Raw genomic sequence first — 22,291 nt, 5'->3', positions numbered from 1 at the left:
ACATAATAATTTATAGATTTACTAAATATAACTGAATATGTTCTTTAAATAACTTTTTTAGGACCAATGTGCTTGGTAATTTCAACCCTGTTGAATGTGAATCTGATTATTAAATCAAAAAGTAAACAATTACAGAGGATCTCAAATAAAAAAAGGAATATATTTTTTAATGCTAGTTTAACATGAAGGGTAGGTGGCCATTACTGCAATATCTTTAAAATAAAATTATAAGGGAAGAGTTAAATTCAAACTAAAATTAAAGAAAACAACGATCTACAAGAGCCACATACTACAAAAAAGTAAAATACTGCTAAATTTTAAAATTCAATTATAGATTGAAAGACTAGAGTGAAATGTATCTAAATAAAAAAATAAATTTTTTGTTAATAATGGCATTAAAGAAAATTATTAAAACAGAAAAAAAGAAGAAAAATACATTTTTAAACAAAATGTTACCAGAATGAGAAAAAAAAACGAATTAGATCTCTTAAGAAAACACAACACAATCTGAAAATGGAAAAAAGGCTTTCTAAACTTAGAACTTAGAGAACATATTTAGAAAGTAGACAGTAACGATAACATAAAAATATAATACAAAATATTTAAAATTTGTTTATGTTGATATTTTATGGTTTGTTTTAAAGCAGGGCTCGGCATTCAAGCCTTTAGCTGTAATGGCTGAGTACGGTTGCCGAGCAATTGTTACATTTTTTTAAGAACAATTACTTAACAGGACATATAAACTTAAATTATGTTGTGTTATTGTTTTAATTTAAGTACATAATTTTACTTTTTTGTCTATTTCTGAAAATTGTCTTTTTTTATTATTTACATCTATAAATTTAAAATTCTACCTAGCTGTTTAATTTTTTTAAAAATATTAATTAATCTTTAAGCAATGGAAAATGTTCTTTCAATGTATATTATTATGTGTTTTTTAATAGTTTATGTATGTTTTTTAGCATAATTTGTAAATGTTTCTAAGCTTTCAGTATTTTTAGTGGCAAAGCAACTAACTTTGTTCACAGGAGAAGGTAAGAGTGAGGGAAAGGATATTGGACTGAAAATTGTACTGGTGTCCAAAGTTCTATAATAACGTACTCTTATTCGTTGGCGTAAAAATTAAGGTGATTTAATAAAACTAAAAGTGTCCAAAGTATTCCACCAATTACTTTTATTTAAAGATCAAAAAATTTTGTTATCTTCATTGCTTATTTAAATTCATTGTCTTATTTATAGTAATCCCTGGCATTATAAGATAAAGGTTTAATATTCAATAAAGTGGTAGCTTAAAAAAATGATTACTTAAAGCATTGCTAATAATGAACGGAATATCGTGCTTGTTATTATGAATCCCTACTTGAATGTCGCCTTTGTATTATGCCCAACATTATTAGTTTCTGTAAAACAGATTTTATTTTATGTCAATAGAATTAAATTAAACTTTAATAGCTCCGATTTTAGCTCATAATTATATTTATTTTTTTCCAAGAAGATTTAATTTTCAAAAATATGAAATAATTATTTGATTTTTTATTCAGAGCAATTGACGTGTTTTAAGAATGAAGAATTTGTACTTAATGATAATATACAATTATTTAATGAAATTAAAAATTTTGATTCAATGAAAAAACTATAGGTTGTATGAAAAGGTTGAAAAGAGTTATTTAAAAGCTGTGTGAAAAAAAATCTTCAAAACTTTGTTCACTAAAAGCCAAATAAAAATGTTCAAACATAGTTATGTAATTTTTTTTATATATTTAAAATATATATGGGACCTAATATTGTAAAATGTTGTAAATATTTGCTGTTACCTCCCAATTTTATAGTTCAAATGCTTGCATCAAATATTTATTTAAACCAAATAAAGTTATAAAAAAAATACTTAAGATTGTTTTTATTTGGTGAAAATAAATTTTTAATATATAAGCTTTTTCTATAATTGTTTTAAATAAAAGCAGGTTGATATACAAAAAAAAGGTTGTTCAAACTGTATTTTTTCAATTTTGAGTAACATCAAATGACAACTTTTTTATTATTTTGATTATATTTTAGCCATAGATATTTAACAAGTCGTCTTAAAATATGAAAAATGTTTTGTTGATAATTTGAGCAATTTTTTGTATGTCTGCCTATCCGCTACAAATCTGTATATGTATGGCTTTCAAACTATTTTTATTATCACTCGTGATGTTCTCTCCTTCCTTTGCACTTGCTCGCCCACACTGATACAGGATCATGGCATCTGAGGAAAAACTGTACTTTTGCTAGCTTATTTTGACTGGAGGAAAAGTTGCAGCAGAAAAAGTTTTTTACTCAGGTGCCCTAGGTCCAATTATTCTCATAATTTTCAATGTTGTATGTATAAAAATGTTCTGATGTTTACGTCTTTCTTGAACTATATCCAAACCATACAAGGCTGAGTGGGACCAACCAGGAACAAACCAGAGGCGTGCAGAATGGGGATGTAAGGTGGTGTATCCACCCCATGGCAAAAAAAGTGGGATGGATGCCAATCAAATTATTATGTTTTTCTTTTAGTATGTCGATTATGTAGGGGAGACCCTAATTGTTGTCAGTCTTACACCCCTTCAATTTTAGCCAAGAGATGTGTTAAAGTTTTCTTATACGCTTCGCGCACCTTCTTTGTTAAATCCTGTGCACACCACTGGACAAAACGCATAAAAAAGGGTATAATTCTAACCAATCTGATAATAATTTAAAATTATTTTCCCTCTTTAAAAGATTTGTATTTCTGTTTTATGATCTTAGCAAAACGTTGAAAAAAATCGCTATTTTCTCAAACAGTTAAAAAATTTTAATTTATATAAATTCTTTTTAGAATTAAGCCTCTTATACTATTATACTATAATTATACTATTGTCCCACTGAACCCTGTCTTAAATTATTTAAAGAAAGTCGTAAACTGTAAAAACAAAAAGTATGCTTTCATTATCTAAAGGACTAGACTAAATATTTAAAGGTTGCATAATTATTACTGCGATTTAAAAAGGTTGTAATAAATACAGGATATGCATAGAAAATCTGGATTAAAAATGCAAAGTTATGAATCAAAAATCTTCAGAAAATTAAATATTTGACCATGCATATTAAAGCTGTAGTAATAAGTTTTTATTTTAAGATGCAATCAAAAGCATAAGAGCTAAAAAGACCTAAAAAAATATTCCTTAAGCAACGATTTTCTTTAAAAAAGCCTACTTAAAGTCTAGTTTTACAACAACAAAAAATAAAATCTTGCTTATTCGTACTTTAAGCGATTTTGGATATTTGTAAAGTCCTTGAAAATCGAAATCTTAACATTATAATTATAAATGAAGGTTTTAGTACCTTATTTTCGCTTTTGATTCATCGCATCAAATTAAATCTCTTTTGCAGAGCTTTATAATACATGGATAACCATTTTAATTGACCGCTTTTTGATATATAGCTTCACAAATTTTTCCCTCGGATTTATTTATCGCGTTCTGTAACTCTGTATTCCAAATACTTGACTTTTATGAAATATAAAATTTTAATGAATTTTGTTAAATACTTGTTAAAGTGTTTATTTTAGTTGCAAAATAAGATTTATAAAATATTTTGAATCTCATTAAATATTAAAAATACTGAAATTGTTTTCATGTAGAAGACAAAGATCCTGGTTTATTTAAATATTAAAATTCTAGAACCTCCAAGTGTCTACATGTTTTTATTAGATTTTATTAAAAAGGTTTAATTAGCTTTTAAAAAATTTCAAAGAATGTTTCCTAACTTTTGGGATTTAAAAAAAAATAGTTAGTCTTTTAGTAAGTAGTAGATGTAAAATGATCCGTAGAATTTAGATATGCAATCGACCTCTTAATTTTAAAGTAATTTAAGTTTGTTTGTTTTTAAATAGGATTGGTTTTAAGGTACTAAAACGCAACAAAAAAAAAGAAGAAAATTGCCCTTAAAAATATTAAGATCTTTAATTTGACACCTTACTTTTTTAATTCTATTCAGTAATTATTGAAAAAATCTATTTTGTTGAACCCCGTTGAATCAAAACTTTGAACTTTGGGATCTCGTCACAAATGGGTTAAAATAATATCACATAATAAGTTAGGACATGTTCTTTAAATATTACTGTACCTATGCTTATTTATAAAAAATCTGTATAATCTTAAGATACTAGTCTGTCCATATTAATATTTGAAATAAAGAATTGTTTGTTATTTTGTTTTTATTAATGTCAAAACATTATAAATCAGATGTGGAAAATTGATAATTATTTGGTTATGCGTTTGAAAAAATAGCAGTAGATGAAATTTTTATCATTTCACCTTACCAGAGTGCAATGGCGTTTACACAATTTTGTCTCAGAGGGGGGAGGGGGGGGGAGGGCAACTAAATACTAAATGTGCATGTAATGAATTGCGCCTGTGTTCTATCCAAATCATTACCCTTAATGTGATGAACGGCACGCGTCAGACAAAGCTGCTGTCGCCACCACTCGAAACCGATACATCTCCAACTGCAAGCAGCCATATTTTCAGATAAGCATGTCCTAAGCGACTTTGTATATGTGAGATTTGACAATGAACCGGTAAAAGTGTCGGACTGATTATGATGTAAAAAAAATTAGCCAATGAGAGGCCATTATTGACCAATGGTAAAAATTATAGCGCCCTCTCATTGGCTAATTCTTTATTACGTCATAATCAGTCCGACACTTTTACTGTGTTCGACACTGTTACTTTGTCATCTTAATCATGATGAAATCTTAACCCCAAAAGTGTTAAAGATGGAAAAAAGTGTTACATACATAGGAAAGAGCATCATTTAAAGTCCACTTTAAGGACATCTAGTTTTTTGCCGTGTGTCAAACACCATTCTGAAGTCAAGCTGTCGTAAAGTTCCAGATATATAATATTATTTTAAAATGCCTAAAACTTTTTTGTTATTGAAGCTGGAGGCTTCAAATTTTGGGTATTTGATCTGCAACACAATATCTTACAACTTAAAAGAGAATTCTACCAGACAGAAAGTTTTTTAATAGTTCGATTAATCCTGTAATACATTATACGAGTGTCGCAATTTTTGTACGATATAGTTTTCTCAAGCAAAGCTTTGTACTGAAAAAAACAACCTTTGAAATTTCAACAACAAAAAAACACGAAAAACTACTACCTCCTTCCCTTATTTTCAACTTATTTAAAAAATAGAGGTCCCGCGGGGTTTTTGTGCTCTACATGGCACTTGAGGGAGAACGCCAAATTACCAAAATGTCGTTCAGGAAGTTAATAAGAAAAAGTGAAAAAAGATGAATCTTGTTATAAACCTTTATTATAGAAAAATACAGATGGTATATTATTATTAGAATATTTTTTCTGCAGATCTTCATAAGCTTCCGGATCTTGACTCCTGTAAATAAATGTTTTTATCAAGGACGTTGAAGCTTTTTAATTTAGGGGGCAAAAAACCCATTTAGCCAACCCCCCCCCCCCCTATTGGATGTCTCATTGGAATATCTAACACTGATAATAACTTCCCATTGCACAAAAAGTCATTGATGAAAATACGGCAAAGTAATTTAAAAGCAAATGTTTAGTGGTTATAAATAAAGAATAAATTATTAGGGGAGAAATCACGAAACCTTTTTCACATGTAATCTTATATGTTTTAATATTCATATTTTTGTACCATGACTAACAGACCGACATTGGTATAGAAAATCTTTACAAAAAAAAACTATTTATCTGGATTATCAGCCGAGAAAATTACATACCACTAAATCGTTACGGACAGATGGACAGCCAACATTAATTATAGAGTAGCATCACTACCCTCAGGCTAAATAAATATTTCTCGTATTCATTCAAATCCGGTGGATAGGAACCGGTTCTCATCCATACGAAAAAACTATGTCTAGCACCTCGGGGCTAAAAAAAAACTAGTTTTAATCTTATAATTGTACATTCTATATCCGCGGAAAGCCGTTTATAATACGATGCAAGACATAACTATTACCTTATTGTGTCTAGAGTTATCTGAGCTCTCTGGGGGAACAGGGCACAAGCAAAGGGTACCATCACAAACAAGAAGCACCCAACTCCCATAACCTAGAAATTAAAGGTAAAATCACAAACAAGAAGCACCCAACTCCCATAACCTAGAAATGAAAGGTAAAATCACAAACAAGAAACATCCAACTCCCATAACCTAGAAATTAAAGGTAAAATCACAAACAAGAAACATTCAACTACCATAACCTAGAAATTAAAGGTAAAATCACAAACAGAGGTGAATTCTTAAAAATCTTTTTTGGCTCCCTGCCTCACTAACATAGTAAGGCAAAATTATCCACTCTAAATCTTTAGCGAGCCTCACTAATTTTAGAGAGGCAAAGAATTTTTAGTGAGGCAAGTTTTTTAAAGAATCCACCTGAGGAAACATCCAACTCCCATTCCCTACATATAATCAAGGATGACAACCTAAAGTGTGCAGAAGAGGGGTTGTACACCACCCTAAAGCAAATTTAGGGGTGGTGGATATCTGGTAAGCCGAGCGTTCTCGGCCCACGGGGTAACGAGTTCGGATTCAACGAGCCCTAGCCTTTAATTATTCTACCAAACAAACAAGCAGGATTCAATCATACAGAAATTATATATTTAAACTGAATAATATTTACAAGTTATGTTTACTATATATATACAACAGATTATAACAATGGTTAGGTTTGAAGGGGGTGTGGGGCGCTAGGGCTTAGCTCCCGACGGCAGACAAGCTGTGGGGGCAGCGGTGGTAAAAGGGGAGGCAACGCCTCCCAGTTATATAAGCGCGTGAGGGACTCGTGATAGTTGCATGTTTGAGTCCCCTCCCCACATTTAGGCAGGCTAGTTTGACCGCTGGGTGCGGGGTCAACAGCGGTCATGAGATAGATGGTGATATAATAAGATTAGTGCAGGGGGTTTGTTATCATAAGTCACAGCGAAGCAACTCTGTAAACGGCCTGTCCATCTGGGTGTCGTATTACCACAACCTCCCCTTCAAGGGTTGCGTGGCTCCTGAGCCACCAGGCCTTGAACCTGGGGATACGACAGCCTATGCCTGCGCCGGACAGGCAGTTCTTGGGGCACAGCTCGATGGAGGACAGCTCGGGCTACACAGGCTCCCTGGGACACTCGTTGCTCAGTCTGACTGTGGTTGGTGATCAGCATTGTCAGCTCCTGGTTGGCTTCTAGGCGTGGGTTGGCGACGGCCAAGCCCCGCCGCTGGAAATTTTGCCTCGTCTGCAGGATTAGTTCTGTCTCGGCTGGTAGCTGGACACGTAGGCCTAGGCAGACTCTGATGGTTCCTAAGGGTGGAATGGCGATGGCAAATGGTGCATAGAACTCCATGGGGGCGCCTGCTTGGTTCAGGTTGCTTGGTCTCCTAGCTCCTACCCGGATGGGGATGGCTGTCATCAGCAGGGGGCACATGGCTTCTTCTTCTTCTTCTGGGGCGGCTTCTTCCATCGCAGTGGCTGGCTCTTCTCCTACAGGCTCGCTGCTGGCTGGCAGGTTCTCCATGTCCGCGTCAGGATTCCAGATGGCATCTCTGAGTGGCTCTGGAGTGGGCGGCGGCGGCGGTGGTTCGTTGGGCTGCTCCTGCAGGTTCTCCTCTACTGGGTCACGATCTTGGCCGCTAAGCTGTGGGGCGGCTGCGGCTGGCTGGTGCACTGGGAGCTCCCCTGGGTTGCTAGCTGCGGGCGCCGCCGCTCCAACTGGCAGCTCAGTGGCGTCCTCGTCGCCGTCCATGTCAACTTGGATGTCTGCTGGGATCTGGTGGGCAGTCACATCTCCAGTGTATTTGCGCAGTCGGCCTACATGCGCGGTAACTTCTGAAATCCTGGCTACTGGAGAGGCAGGTTTAATGACATAATGGACTTCTGTAGCTTTCCTCACTACTTTCCAGGGGCCAGTCCATCTCTTGGTAATCTTGGCTGCCTTCCCTGGCACCAGGCGGGGGGCCAGGTACCAGACCAAGTCTCCAACCTCATACTTGGCCGTGCCTTCGTAAGCTGCCGCGCTCCTCCTGATGGCTCCCTCCTCCTTCTGCTGGATGGCATCATACACTGCATAGTAGCGCTGCAAGAGAGCTTGGACGTTGGCTGGAACTGAAGCATATTCGGTCTCTGGGAGCCGTAGTACCATGTCCACCGGAAGTTTGGCCTCTCTCCCAAAGAAGGCCAGGAACGGGGTCACGCCAGTGGATCTGCAGGCCTTGGTGTTGTAGGCGAAGGCGATGGCAGGCAGGTGTGGCTCCCAGTTATTATCGTCTCTGTCCAGGAACAGGCGCATGCCTGTGTTGAGCGTCCTATGAAACCTCTCCACTCGGTTGGACTGCGGGTTGTAGGGTGGTGGATGTGTCAGGCCAATCTCAAGTCTGGAGGCCAGTTCCTGGAATACCTGGCCGGTAAATTCCATTCCATTGTCGGAATGGATCTTCAGGGGGCATCCGAACGTGGCCAGGTGGCGGTGCAACAGGGCTTCAGCCACCGTGAGGGTGCGCTTGTTGGGGATGGCGTAGAGGCTGACAAACCGGCTGAATCCATCTTGGCAGGTGAGGATGTAGCGGTTCCCAGCTGGGGTCTCTGGCAGTGGCCCCACCAGGTCGATGAATAGGACTTGCTGTGGATACCCCTGGCGGGAGGGCACATGGATCCCCTGCTTCAGCCTCTCCTTGGTAACTTTCTGGACACACTCAGGGCAGGTTTGTACCATCAGGCGGACGTCACGGGCCAGGTTGGGCCACCAGAAGTGCATGGCCACGCGGGCGATAGTTGCGTCCATCCCAAAGTGCCCAGCCATGGGGGTCCCATGGGCTAGAAAGAACGCGTCCTGCTGGAGGGCCGAAGGCAGCAGGTATCTTGTCCTCTCTCCTGTCAGAGTCTGGTCAGTGGTGGTGAGGCAGCCGTGCTCGTCAAGCCCCAGGGCTGGGAAGCGGCTGGCGTACTGCTGCTCGTCTCGTTCCTTGCCACGCAGCTCAGCCTTGGTTGGGGCTTTGCCATCAGCCACCCATTGGCGGACACGGAGCAGGAGGGGGTCCTGTGTCTGGGCCTCCAATACTCTAGCTGGATCCAGTCGGGCGGCAGGAGGCCGGCTAGCTGCGGACTCCCCTAGCTGGCAAAGGTTGTGGATATACTCAGCCTGCTCTGCTAATTCTTCGGCGCTAGCCGTTGGCATGTTGGCATCTTCCCGGCGGCTGAGGGCGTCGGCGTTGGTATTCTGGGTGCCAGGCCTGTGGCAGACGGTAAAGTCTAAGGCCGCTAGCTCCTCCTGCCAGCGGGCCACCATCCCTGTGGATGTGTTCAGTGATTTCATCTGTAGCAAGGCAGAGGAATCAGTGTTGATCTGGAAGCTGCGGTAGGACAAGATGCCGTGGAATTTTCGGATCCCATACATAATGGCGGCCATCTCTCCCTTCCAGGACGGGTAGCGCGTCTCAGGGTCGGTTGTCTTGCGCCCCACGGCGGCAATCAGCCTCTCCTTGCCCTCCTGACATTGACTCAGTATGGCAGAGATGGCGCGGCTGCTGAAGTCTGTGGTGAGCTGGAACACCGCTGGCAAATCAAACCTGGGCGGCGCTCGGATGGGGGCCTTGCGGAACTTGTCCTTGAGTTGCAGCAGCTGGGCTTCCATCTCAGGCGTCCAGGTTAGGGCCTTGGCCGTCTTCTGGCGGTTCATCTCGTAGGTGAGGTCTGCATACTCTGGGATGAACAGGCGGTAGTATCCAAAGAACCCCAGCAACGCCAGCAAGTCCTTGGGGGTGCTAGGGGCTGGCCAGTCCAAGATACGGTCAATATAGTCCTCTTGCATGGCTATCCCCTCACGGCTGAGGGTGTGGCCCAGATAATCCACCTTAGATCGGAACAGCTTGGTCTTGGCTGGCTTGAGGCGGATCCCTCTCCTGCGGTGGGCTTCCAAAACCTCTCGGAGCCTGGCCAGGTGGGCCCAGGTATCCTGGTGGAAGGTCAGGACGTCGTCAAGGTATGACTGGAGGTTGGCTGTGCCTAGTGGGTTTAGGACCCCTGCAATAAACCTGGAATAGACAGACGGTGCCGTAGCCAGGCCAAAGGGCATCCTTTTCCATTGATACAAGCCCCTGGGGGTGGTGAAGGCGGTGCAGGGCCGGCTGTCCTCGGACACACGGATGGTGTAGTATGCGGCCACCGCGTCTAAAGCACTGTAGACACGGTGCCCGCCAGCTCGTTCTACCAACTGCTGGATCCTAGGCAGGGGGTAGCTGTCCAGCTCCAGACACTTGTTGAGGGCTCTGTAGTCGACGGCCCAGCGGGTGCTCCCGTCCTTCTTCTTGATGGGCACCAGGGGGCTGCTCCAGGCGGAGTCTGACGGCTCTATAACTCCCTCCTGTAGCCAGGTGTCCAGTTGTTTCTCCAGTTCAGCCTCTTGCCGCGGGTTCAGATCCCTAAATCTCTGGCGGATCAGCTGGGTCCCTGGCTTGAGGCGCAGCTGCAACTCAACCACATCTGTGCAGCCGGGGGTAGAATTGGAGAAAACGTCCCTGTATTCTGACAACATAGTCCAGACCTCCTTCTTGAGCAAGGGGTCCTTGCGTAGGAACTCATTGTCTTCCATCTCCAGGGCCTCCCACAACTCCTGCATGTCTATAGGCTCAGCAGGTTCTTGGAACAAGTGGAGACGCGGGGGAGGCGTATCAGAGACCTCTAGAATGTCAGGTTTGACCAGCTCCCCTGCCACTGGGAGGCCAGCATCCAGCAAGAGGGGCACCTCCCCCTCATTGACCACCAGTACTCTAAACACAGTGGCAGAGCCAGGCCTGTGGGCATACAGGCCCTCTGGAATAACAAGATCCTCCCCAAACCTCTGTTCTGGGGCAGCTAGTTGGATGGCATCCTTGGTGCGATGGCCTACTAGCTCAACAGGGACCGCCATAACCCCGCGGCCAGGCAGGACCACCCGCTTGGCTGTGCGGAGCTGGGGTGGCTGGCCATCAGTTGGAGTGACAGCGCTTAGCCTATACGTGGCTGGTGCGGGGTCAGCTTTGGCTCCGGGACCCACCGGCCGCGACTTGACGGGCTCGGCTTCTGGAGGGGCTGACGTGTCGGAGCCAGGTGTGGCTCCGAGGGCGTCCGGCCACGATTTGACGGGCTCGGCGCTGGGAGAGGCCAAAGTGCTGGGTCCAGCTTTGGCTCCGTGGACGTCCGGCCGCGACTTGACGGGCACGGCGCCGGGAGAGGCTGGGGCCTGAGAGTTGAGTGTGGCTCCGGGTACATCAGACCGCGACTTGACGGGTCTGGACTCGGGCTTGGCTGGTGGACTGGCTGGAGGTCCCAGGTAGAGGGGGCCAGGTGGACACGGCTGGCCGTTGATAAAGGTGTCGGCGGAGAAGATTGGTTCTGGAGGGCTGGCAATCTCAGGAAACGTTGTTGGCAGGCTCTTCCTTGGCACCTTGGGCACTGGGGGCAACCCCATGGCTAGCAGGTTAGCTCCCTTGTGTGCGTTGAGCTCAGCGTCCACCCAGTGTGTGCCTTTCTCAACCACACGCGGCTGCTCAGGCAGGGGGCCTGGCAGGGGCCCCTCATAGCTTAGCTCTCTCTCGGCTGTCTCCCGGTCAATGGGAACGCCACGGAGTGGGATAAACTCCCCACGCACCCACAAGCAAGGTGGTTGCATGTCGAAACAGAGCCTAGTTCCGAACTCCTTGAGAAAATACCCTCCTAGGTTCAGAGGGTGTGAGAGGTTCCGGACCACAGTCACGTGGTATAGATGGAGTATAAGAGTGTGTGAGACTGCCATATATAACTCTTTTAACTTTCCGATTACCTGGAGGGGCTGGCCTTCCTCATTAGCAGTCAGGATCTGGGTGTTGTCCGGAATCAACATGCGTTGCACGCCCATCGCGTGCATGAGGTGCTCAGAAATTACAGCAGACCCTGGTACACGGTTGCCAGAATCAATCATGGCATCAACCTGTACATGCTGGGCAGGGTCAGGGGTAGGAAACCTCACCCTGACATGGCAGGGGAAGTGGAGGTCCTGCCCTTGAGACAAGGGGGCCTCTCGTTCGGCTGGGGTTGGCAGAAACTTTGGTGGTGGCCGCACCGCAGCTATGGTGGTATCGCTTACCATGGTGGCTTAGACTGTAGCTTCGAATCACTAGAGCTTATTAATTATCACTTGGTCAACAATTTTATATTTATTTTTATCACTTGGTTGACATTTATACACACTTATGTGTTGTTATCACTAGGAGCTCTAGGTGTGATTCTGGAAGCACTGGCAGCAGGGAATGTCCGTCCTGCAAGGTTCAGAGGGGTGACGGCGGTAGGGAATGACCCGTCCTACAGCGCCGCTGGTTCGAATCCCGAAAATGGCGGCAGGGAATGGCCCGTCCTGCAGCGCCTCGGGTTCGAATCCTGGGAGGCAGCGGCAGGGAATGTCCCGTCCTGCCGTGCCTGTGGCTCAAAATCTGCTATCCGTCGCAGTGGTAGGGCTTACTTGTGTGCTGAAGCTTCGCAGCCACACATTGCCTTCTTAGGGAGACCAGCACCCAGCTGTCTGTCTCGTAGGTTTGGCCTGGGTGTCCTGGGGCTTGTCCCAGCTACACTTGCCAATTTGGACTCAGTTCTGTAGCCGTCTGAGCTAAATTATCCGATTGCCGTGGCTGCGCACCTAGCGCTACTCCTACACGACACGGAAAAGCGTCTTAACTGGCGCTTTTAGCAGGCTAAATCTGCTTGCCGTAGGCCAGAGGCCCACATATTGCGTTCAAAATGATGGAAATTCGGCCTAAAAAGGCCGTCTCACGGGTCAGTTGGCGGCTGATTGTCCCCTTACTTGCCAAAGGGTCCAATCAGAGGTAGAATAGGCTAGTTTCTGTAAGGCTCGATCTCACAGCTGACACCAAGTTCTGGTAAGCCGAGCGTTCTCGGCCCACGGGGTAACGAGTTCGGATTCAACGAGCCCTAGCCTTTAATTATTCTACCAAACAAACAAGCAGGATTCAATCATACAGAAATTATATATTTAAACTGAATAATATTTACAAGTTATGTTTACTATATATATACAACAGATTATAACAATGGTTAGGTTTGAAGGGGGTGTGGGGCGCTAGGGCTTAGCTCCCGACGGCAGACAAGCTGTGGGGGCAGCGGTGGTAAAAGGGGAGGCAACGCCTCCCAGTTATATAAGCGCGTGAGGGACTCGTGATAGTTGCATGTTTGAGTCCCCTCCCCACATTTAGGCAGGCTAGTTTGACCGCTGGGTGCGGGGTCAACAGCGGTCATGAGATAGATGGTGATATAATAAGATTAGTGCAGGGGGTTTGTTATCATAAGTCACAGCGAAGCAACTCTGTAAATGGCCTGTCCGTCTGGGTGTCGTATTACCACAGATACTCACTCCTTGAAAAAAAATTAACCCCATCATAATACAACCACCTTGATTTTGATTTTCGAGTGCACTACGGTCGGACGTCCCGACCCTAAATGTAGAGAAAATATTGAAAATCTATACAAGCTTGGCTTTAAAAAAAATCTTTAGATGTCCCGCAAAATTTTTTTTTTTACATGTCTACAATTGTTGGACTATTGCACAGCATTTGATAGTTTTTTGCTGTTACTTTTAATTTTAAAAGCTAATAAAGTTGTTATTTAACCTGGAATGGTGCATGTAGACTTGGTCTGGCCTTGAACCATGGCTTGGCCTCCATCCTCTGCATGATGAGTGGCAGGATCATCATACCTGGGGCTGCCATGGTCACTCTGGAGAATACAACCTATAAAAAATATACCTAAACATAATGTTCAAAGAGAGAGGCGTTACAATACACATGTTCAATTTTTGGATTAATAAGAACAGTAAAATTTTGGGAAGGTACTTATTTCTACGTGTGTTTTCTCTTGGGTTGGTGGATGCACCCTACTTCAAAATAGTTGGAACCTTAACTGATCTTAAGAGAAGCTACAAAGTAAAGGAGAACCATATCGGTTCAGCGGTAAGTAAGATCTTTTTGTACAGACAGACGGACAAAACACAGACAATAATAATGTTACTTTTATATTAGGATAATGTTACTCAAAATTTACCCTTTCAATAATCCTTTTATAAATGTTTAATTGTAAGCCGTAATAATTGTCGTCTTTTAAGAATATTTCCTTTATTTCCTAATTATTGATATATTTGGCAACTTTATGGCTTTCGGCATGGGATATTAACAAAGAAAATATGATTTTACCAGGGATTTTAAGGGATAAGACAATAAACGATAATTGGATGTATATACCCATTAGTAATACCTGTGACTATTAAGTGTATTTTAGAATTTCTTCTTTGCTATAAGATAAAGTAAGAAAGGTTTTGTTATTCTAGATACTAATAAATATTCTTTCAAGTTCCTTGTCCGTATTCCAGTACATGGTTTCTTGTACTTCTCGCTACTTATGGATGTTGTCATCCTTGTTTTTCGATTATAATTTAATTACAGGGAGGGGCTGTATTGGGTTACTTCCTCCCATCCTATCCATCCGAATACCTGTGCAATGCCAGTTTGAGCCGCCTTCTTGGAGTTGGTTGCCAACTTTCCCTCGGCATCGTAGATGGCTATACCATTCATAATCTCGTTCTGTCTCATCAGGGGAATGTTAACCTTTAAAATTAATAGAATGATGTCATCGGCTGCAAGGCTCAAATAAAGAATTATTGGTCGACTTTTTACCGATTAAGTAATCTTTAAAGTTTTCTAGGTTTGGGAAAAGAAAAATTGGTTAAAAATGCATTATTTTAGTTTTCTTTATCTATCCGTATTGCTATAGCTTTTTAGTTGTACTTGTCAAGTTTTAGGCTATTTTGTGAAAGGTAGGTATTCTTCTTACATAAGAAACTCAAGAAAAATTAGTCCAAAACATATTTTATATTTCAAAAATAAAACTGACGGTATAGTTTTTGTTTATTATGAAGCTACAGACTGAAAGAAATGACCTACTTATAGAACAGCTACGCTATTAAAAACAACTTACACAATTAGCTGCAGCTACAGCCGCAAATGGTACAAATCTTTGAATTAAAGTATTGGTACTATTGGCACATATCTTCTTCAAACCTAAATAAAGGAAAATAGTCACGTAACTTAGCACACACACAAGTCAAAGTGTGACACATAAAAATTGTGTAACAGACACACAAACAAACTTTTTGGTGACTACTGTTTTGAAAGTCCTAAGGGGTATACAAATGACGATAAAGCATAAAAATCTAGCGTGGAAAGAAGTGAAAACTACATTAAAGCAGGATTAGATTTATTACTTTTATAGGAATTTTGCTAATATACACAAATGATATTCTATATTGCTAAGTCCCCCCCCCCCTTTTTTTCTCATTAATATATGTGATTGATTCATATATATTTTTGCACCTTGATGCTAAAGTTTTCATATCAAGCAAAATATAAATAATGTTTTCATACCATCATTGCATGCTATGAATATGAAAGTTTTATTTTTTAAAACATTTTTGATCAATATATTTTATGATCAAGGATGACAACATCCATAATAAGCAAAGCACAAAAATCATTGATGGGAAAACGAAAAAAGTGAATTATAAATGTGAAATCATGAGAAAGAAAAAGAAAGAAGTACATATGAAAAGATAATAAAAAATCACAATTTTTTTAATTCATAGGTCTTTTGTTTCATGACAGGCAGACCTCAAGACAAAGTATGTTGTATTCTTGATATTACTTTGTGCAAGGAATCTTCACTAAAAGTATCAGCTGTCTATATCAAATACTATTTTCAAATATATCAACATGTACCTATAGCTGTCCCCAGGGCAGAGAATGTGGCAGATGTGTAGGCAATTCCAAGCTCTTTGGTTGTAGTTGTAGAGTTGGCATTTCTGTTAGTATAATTTACCTACAGAATAAAATAATTACATAGTAGCTACCTACAATAATTTTAAAAAGTGTGTGTGTGAGAGAGAAAAAGAAAGAGAGAAAAATATAGAAAAAGAGAGAGAGAGAGAGAGAGAGAGAGAGAGAGAGAGAGAGAGAGAGAGAGAGAGACAGAGAGAGAGAAAGACAGAGAAAGAGAAAGACAGAGAGAGAGATAGAGAAAGACAGAGAGAGAGAGACCGACAGAGAAAAAGACAGAGAGAGAGAGAGAGAGATAGAAAAAGACAGAGACAGAGAGAGAGACAGAGAGAGAGACAGAGAGAGAGACAGAGAGAAAGAGAAACATGTGTCATAAAAAGTTAGTAAAATTTTTTAAACATTGCCTCTTCTCTCTCTGAATTTAACATTGCTTATAAAACGTATCGTCCTTTTTAAATCCTCAAACTTACCAGAGCATTGAATGATTGATTGAACCATTGCCAGAAAACTACAGCAGGCACGGTCTTGTAGAACTGGAGCATTGCTCCAGTAATCAGCATACCTCCAGGTAGCTACAATAGATAGATAGATAATTAGATACCTAGATAGATAGATAGGTATATGGATATTTAGATATTTAGACTACAAAACGACGTTGCTTTGCCTCAAGTACCTCTCTCCCTTTTTTAAAAAAAATTAGGGATGAGGCCCTGGCCAGGTAATATTTTTCCTAATGCTTAACCCCTGGGGAGGCCCTTAAAACTACTGGACCTAAACCTGCGGTTCTCTAACCCCGAAGGGCTATCAAATATTTAATATAATCTAACCTAATCTGACCTAAAGTAAATAATAAACAAAAGGAAAATTAGTCCCCTTCCCCTTTTTTTCAATTTCTCAAACAAAGATGGCGAGTTTTTGTTCTCAAGAAGGCACAGTTAGGGAAAACGTGTAAACGGATTTGCCAGTTAGATAGAACAACCATTTACCTGGAATGACATTCTGCCAAATATATTCTGAAGCTCGCCAGTGTCAGGATGAAATGCAGACTTATACAATTGCATCGCTCCTTTCACCTAAAGAAAAAAATAAGGATGACAAAATCCAATAAAGCGAAACCAGAAAAGAGACAAACATAAACAAATATTAAGTTATGTCAATTATAATATCAAGAATGTTATCAAAAAGTCTTGTTAAAATTTTTATCTTTTAAAATCTCTGCGGATTCTGCATATTGATGTCCAGCTGGGATTAATTCCTTATTTGTTGACCCTGTTATAATCTAACCTGATCTGGGGTTGTGTCTTTTGGTTCTTGTCCGTTCTTGTATGCAATTACCAGAGATTTTGCTTCCTCTTTGATTTTTTTAATTCAAATGAAATATTAATTAATTTAATATTTTTTACTAGCTATACGATAACTCACAGAATAGGGATGTCTAGGACGTTCTGCAGAAACATGATATAAAATGTTCCAAGCACCAAGCAAGTAATAAAGTGGATTCTTTTTTATGCGGCTAAAATGCAAAGTTGACAACATTCAGAACAAAATTTTGTGTTAAAGAAAAGTAAATTTGCCGAATTTTCTTCCTTCTGAGATGAATTCTAGGGATGCTAAACCCAGGAAAAAGGGAATGTGATTTTGAGTGAAAATTTCCACTCACCCCTCTTTCTTTTTTTTCTCCCATTCTTATCCACTTCCCTTTCAGTTACCCCAAAATACAAGTTTTACTTCAACAAAATATTTAATTTTCGGCAATTTCAAATGGAATTAATTTGCTGAATAGCAGCCCCTGGCTAAACCTAAAAACGTGTGCAAACCCATCCTAAGAATCACCAATTTTTAAAAGCGAAGCTTTTCTATAATTAGGGTCGGTCCGTCCGTCCGTACGTCCGTCCGTCCATCCGTACGTCCGTCCGAGATAGATAGCTTTTATTCGTTAATTTAGGCATGTTAGAATTGTCCTATCGATTTCAAACTTTGCATGATGATTCCTGTAGTAGTTGGGTACGATTTAGAAAGCGTAGCAACTCTATAATCATTTCCAGAATGTCCGTACGTCCATTTTAAACATGTTGATTTTTCTACTTTTTTAACAACAAATTTTCAAGTGTTTTAATTATCCGTTTGATCTGATTTTTGGTATATTGATTCCTGGGACAACAAAGAACAATATTATAAGTGAAGCAACTCTATAATAAAGTCCAAAAATGTAAGTATGTCCATAAACATTATCCTGTTTTTAAGCAGTTTTTCAACAAATTTACCTACAATTTTGATTCGACATTTATACATTTATGTTCCGATTTTTTCAGTTCAGATACTATACAAGTGTTAATGTCCGTTTGTCCTACCGTTTCAGTGCTTCGCTTTTATGGATGTTGTCATCCTTGTTTTTATAATGTTTCTATGAAGTCTCGCAGAGATATGTAAAAAATGTAAAGTTAAAGAGATATTTTAGCTTTGTTTGAATTTAAAATTTTCCTAGTTTATTAGAAGAAACCAATCCATTCATGGGATTTGACATCCAGGCAAAATGACGGAATCTTCCTAAAAATTATAAATAATAACATAGCAAAATCATTTGAGTTTTAAAGCAAGTTTGTTTTCTGTCAGAATAGCTGTTAGAAGCAAAAGACCTCCTGAATCAATGGAACACTAATTAAAAGAAGTTGTATCAACTTTTTTGCTTTTTATTTAAGATAGCTAGCCGGTCCTTTCAGTAAGTAGTAGATGTAAAATTTTTCATAGAATTCAGATATGCAATCGGTTTTTTTTGTAGACCTCTTATTTTTTAAGTAATTTAAGTTTTTTAAAAAAAATAATTAAGTCGGTTTTAAGGTACTAAAACGCAACAAAATAAAAGAAGAAAATGGCCAGTATGAACAAAAATAGTAAGATCTTTAATTTGACACCTTACTTTTCAAATTCTGTTGAGTAATTATTGAAAAAATCTATTTTTTTAACCTCGGTTTAATAAAAACTTTAGACCTAAATATTTTCTCAAACAGACATAAAAAACATGGGTTCATATATACCTTTAGAATCAGAAAAATATTACGAATCTATTCTAAGCAAAATTGAAAAAGTTTTATAAAACTATAATAAAAAAAAATAAGTTTATTTTAAGAATCATAATTTTCGGCTTTAAAGGGTTAGCTTGAACCAAACCTGAACAAAACCTAAACAAAAGACAATGCAATGTAGCAGATATTTTTTAAACACAAGAAACAATAATGTATTTTTAACTGCATTGTTTTGAAGTTTATAAACAGACTGATGCATATTTGTTCATAATTTTTCATTCTTTACATGTTCTTTAATATCACTATATTTATTGTAGTATCTATTGTATATATTGTATGAACGTTCTCCTTTTTTTCTGGCAATTCTATAGGTTAATTTTATAGATTAAGCTTCCCGATTCGTCAATTTTTGCGATTTGTGATTGGCTAGTTTAGTAGTTACAATTCTTAAAATAACTTTTTTATTTTTTCTATTTTTTATTACAATTTTTTTGAACTTTTTCAATTTTGCTTACAATGGATTCATATTATTTTTCTCATTCTAATGATATATATGAACCCATATTTTTTATGTCTGTATGAGAAAATATTTAGGTTTAATGTTTTGATTAAACCGAGGTTAAAAAAATAGATTTTTTCAACAATTACTCAACAGAATTTTAAAAGTAAGGTGTCAAATTAAAGATCTTACTATTTTTGTTTATACTGGCTATTTTCTTCTTTTATTTTGTTGCGTTTTAGTACCTTAAAACCGACTCAATTATTTTTTTTAAAAACTTAAATTACTTAAAAAATAAGAGGTCTACAAAAAAACCGATTGCATATTTGAATTCTATGAAAAATTTTACATCTAATACTTACTGAAAGGACCGGCTAGCTATCTTAAATAAAAAGCAAAAAAGTTGATACAACTTCTTTAGAAATATAATACCCCATCAAACACACATTTAAAAAAAATTATCCATTTTAAATAAAAGAACATCCAAGGGTGGGGTAAAAGGGGTCTTACCACCCTAAATAAAATTAAGTAGGAACCCCCCCCCCCCCCAAGGCGGGGGTGAGATATCAATGTTACATATGAAGGTGTGCGTATGTAAAACACTCATAAGCCCTAGTTCTAAAAAAATTACCTCTAAAAAACAGGGTGTTTGTCTGTGTTTGTGTAGCGAAAGATATCGTAAACCACTGAACCGATATGGTTCTACTTTAGAATGAAGCCTTATATAGATTAACGAAAGATTTATAACGAATTTCGGGAAGGGTTCCTCCGTTCTACAAAAAGAATCCCCCCACCCCCCCAAAAAAAAAAACATAAGCAAGAAAACCTAATCATTATTAACTTACCATAGAATGTTGTTTGGTCCCACAAAGGAGCATCTACGTCTATTCTTTCATCCATTTTACAATTTTTTGAGTATCTTTTATTGAGTATTCTGAAATAGGAAAATATAAATCGATATCTAGGAATATAATTAGATGCTGATGCTGTCTAAAATGGTGCAAAAAATGGGGACAAATTTTAAATTGATTTGACGGGGCTGTTTATTTACGTCACAAGTGAGGGGAAAGAAAAGGGAAGGAGAAAAGAAACCCCCTAGAAAAGAGATGGGGGTATGACGTCACACGCCAAAACAATTTAAAATTTGTCCCCATTTTTTGCACCATTTTAGACAGCATCTTAGATGCTGGACCAGATTTTCATTCACTCTGATAAAGTAATACTCGCAGCTGGCTAAAATTACGAGTCCCTTATTTTAAACCATCCCCTCCTCTCTTACAGGATGAACGAGCAGACCAATAAATAAGGTCCATATTAGCATGCTATAAATAGGCAACATATATTCCCCTATCACTGTTTAAGTCATATGTAACTAAATATAAACAAAAACTTTATCTGTTAAAATTCCTTTTTGAATTTGCAGGATAATTGTATCTGTCTGGCCATCTAATGTATTAAATCTATTAATAAAACATTATAAATAGCTAGCTAAGCAGATAAATAAAAAATTTATCAAACTATCTTGAAAATCCAGAACAGATTCACGGTCACATTAAGTTGTATCGTCACATAATTTTTTGACCTGGATCTATATATTGCATTTACATCTCATCTTTCTCATCTCATCTGAGAAAATAAATAGTAGTCATAAAAAAAATTGGCGTTTTTTTCTCAAAATTACATTTATTACTTCACCTTTTACAAGTAATTTAATTACTACATAAATTATTAGTTGTTAATTATAATATTTAATTGTATATATACTTAACGATCAAAACTCTAAATTAATTAGATGATGTACGTCACTCACTAGATCTCTCGAATGACCACCTAGTAACTTTGGACATATGTGTCCGACTATCTTGTAGTAATTTACTAAGTATATTTACGATAACTTTTATTTAATGAAATCTTCCAATTTTTAACCTGTACAAAACGGCCTGCTTAATTGCTTCAAGATCCATGTCAGATCTATATAGGAAATAAATGTCTATAAACAAGCTCAAGTTTTCCAAGGACTATTCGTTAAAAACTCATAGTGCTCCAATAATCCATAATAAACTCTCATTGCCCAGAACGATAAGACCCATTATTTTACTTTATTAAAAACAAATTCATTTTTTTCATTTCATGTTGCTATTTACATTATAATGAAGTATTTAATTTCTAATCATAAAAAAGAAAATTTAAATTTATGATATAATAAATTTAAGAAAACTCTGTTTTAAAAGAATTCGATTGTGGCGACACTTTGTGTGTTCAAATATTGAACTAAAATTGTAATCATATAATAAACCCTTTGGTGATGGTAATGTAAAGAAAAAAATATAATTTAAAAGATCTTTTTAAGATCATTTAAATTATTAAATATTTACTTCCGTTTAAATAGTAATGCCGGGTGAGGAAAATAGATTTATTGAAAAATGTATATGCATATAGAAAACTAGCCAATAGGGAGATAGTTATATCGAGCCAACTCTAGTATTAGTATATTTGTAACCAAAACTTGAATTACGTTTACACAAAACAACTAATATGATCGATATCTGTAATTTATAAACCAAACTGGGCAAATAGTTTAAGTCATTGATTGTGATTGAATTAAATTTTTTTCTGTATATCAATTATGAACAGATTCTAAAAGGGGGGCATTTAGGATACCTAAAATGGCATGAAAAACAAAATAGCTTTTTAAACGAAGCATAACAATGTTTTTCTTATAAGAGGTGATAAGTTATCACCCAAGGAAAAATTGAATTCTTTAATATACAGTAGGGGAATGGGGGGGGGGGGTAATCCTTTCATAGGACGCAAGACCAACCAACTTTCCAGTCCAAAAAAAATCAGAATAATGAATTTAAGCTTAACTTAGCTGGTTTGAACGAATATT

General features: G+C 38.6%; 2 protein-coding genes across 6 annotated transcripts in view; one reads left to right on the top strand and one right to left on the bottom strand.

Moving 5' to 3' along the window:
- LOC145303776 (putative sodium/potassium/calcium exchanger CG1090) overlaps positions 1-158 on the top strand; it is an 85,567-nt gene extending 85,409 nt beyond the window's left edge. For all 4 annotated transcript variants that reach the window (XM_080145385.1, XM_080145384.1, XM_080145387.1 and 1 more), the window contains exon 23: positions 62-158. In XM_080145385.1, the coding sequence (XP_080001511.1) occupies positions 62-113 (52 nt within the window). In that variant the 3' untranslated portion in view covers positions 114-158. The remainder of the gene's footprint in view (positions 1-61) is intronic.
- A 5,149-nt stretch (positions 159-5,307) lies between these two features.
- Sfxn2 (sideroflexin 2) lies at positions 5,308-20,331 on the bottom strand. Of its 2 annotated transcripts, XM_080180463.1 has the most exons (11): positions 20,247-20,331; positions 18,363-18,426; positions 17,164-17,233; positions 16,866-16,952; positions 16,350-16,451; positions 15,823-15,922; positions 15,026-15,108; positions 14,542-14,655; positions 13,666-13,785; positions 6,010-6,101; positions 5,308-5,403 (listed from the first exon to the last, which is right to left on the bottom strand). In XM_080180463.1, exons 1-11 carry the CDS (start codon positions 20,299-20,301, stop codon positions 5,313-5,315), a joined length of 978 nt encoding a protein of 325 aa, XP_080036589.1. In that variant the 5' UTR covers positions 20,302-20,331; the 3' UTR covers positions 5,308-5,312. The 2 variants fall into 2 exon arrangements, with proteins under 2 accessions (XP_080036589.1, XP_080036590.1); XM_080180464.1 differs by lacking the exons at positions 5,308-5,403; positions 6,010-6,101 and adding an exon at positions 6,114-6,201.
- Between the last annotated feature and the right edge of the window lie 1,960 nt (positions 20,332-22,291).

Source organism: Acartia tonsa, chromosome 13 (genome assembly GCF_053477335.1).
Source record: "Acartia tonsa isolate MP-2025a chromosome 13, ASM5347733v1, whole genome shotgun sequence".
Taxonomy (NCBI): Eukaryota; Metazoa; Arthropoda; class Copepoda; order Calanoida; family Acartiidae; genus Acartia; species Acartia tonsa.
The sequence above is the reverse complement of the archived record's forward strand: the minus strand, read 5'-3'. Positions and strand labels throughout refer to the sequence as shown.

Bases quoted from the DNA above. Each gene is read 5' to 3' on its own strand.
- Sfxn2 (XM_080180463.1), bottom strand. From the start codon at position 20,301: ATGGATGAAAGAATAGACGTAGATGCTCCTTTGTGGGACCAAACAACA. The intron at 17,234-18,362 runs AGGAAAATTTTA...TAAAAAAATCAA, and splicing joins TTGGTTTCTTCTAATAAACT to AGAGGAAGCAAAATCTCTGG. The intron at 13,786-14,541 runs GTATTCGGATGG...TATTTTTTATAG, and splicing joins CTCAAACTGGCATTGCACAG to GTTGTATTCTCCAGAGTGAC.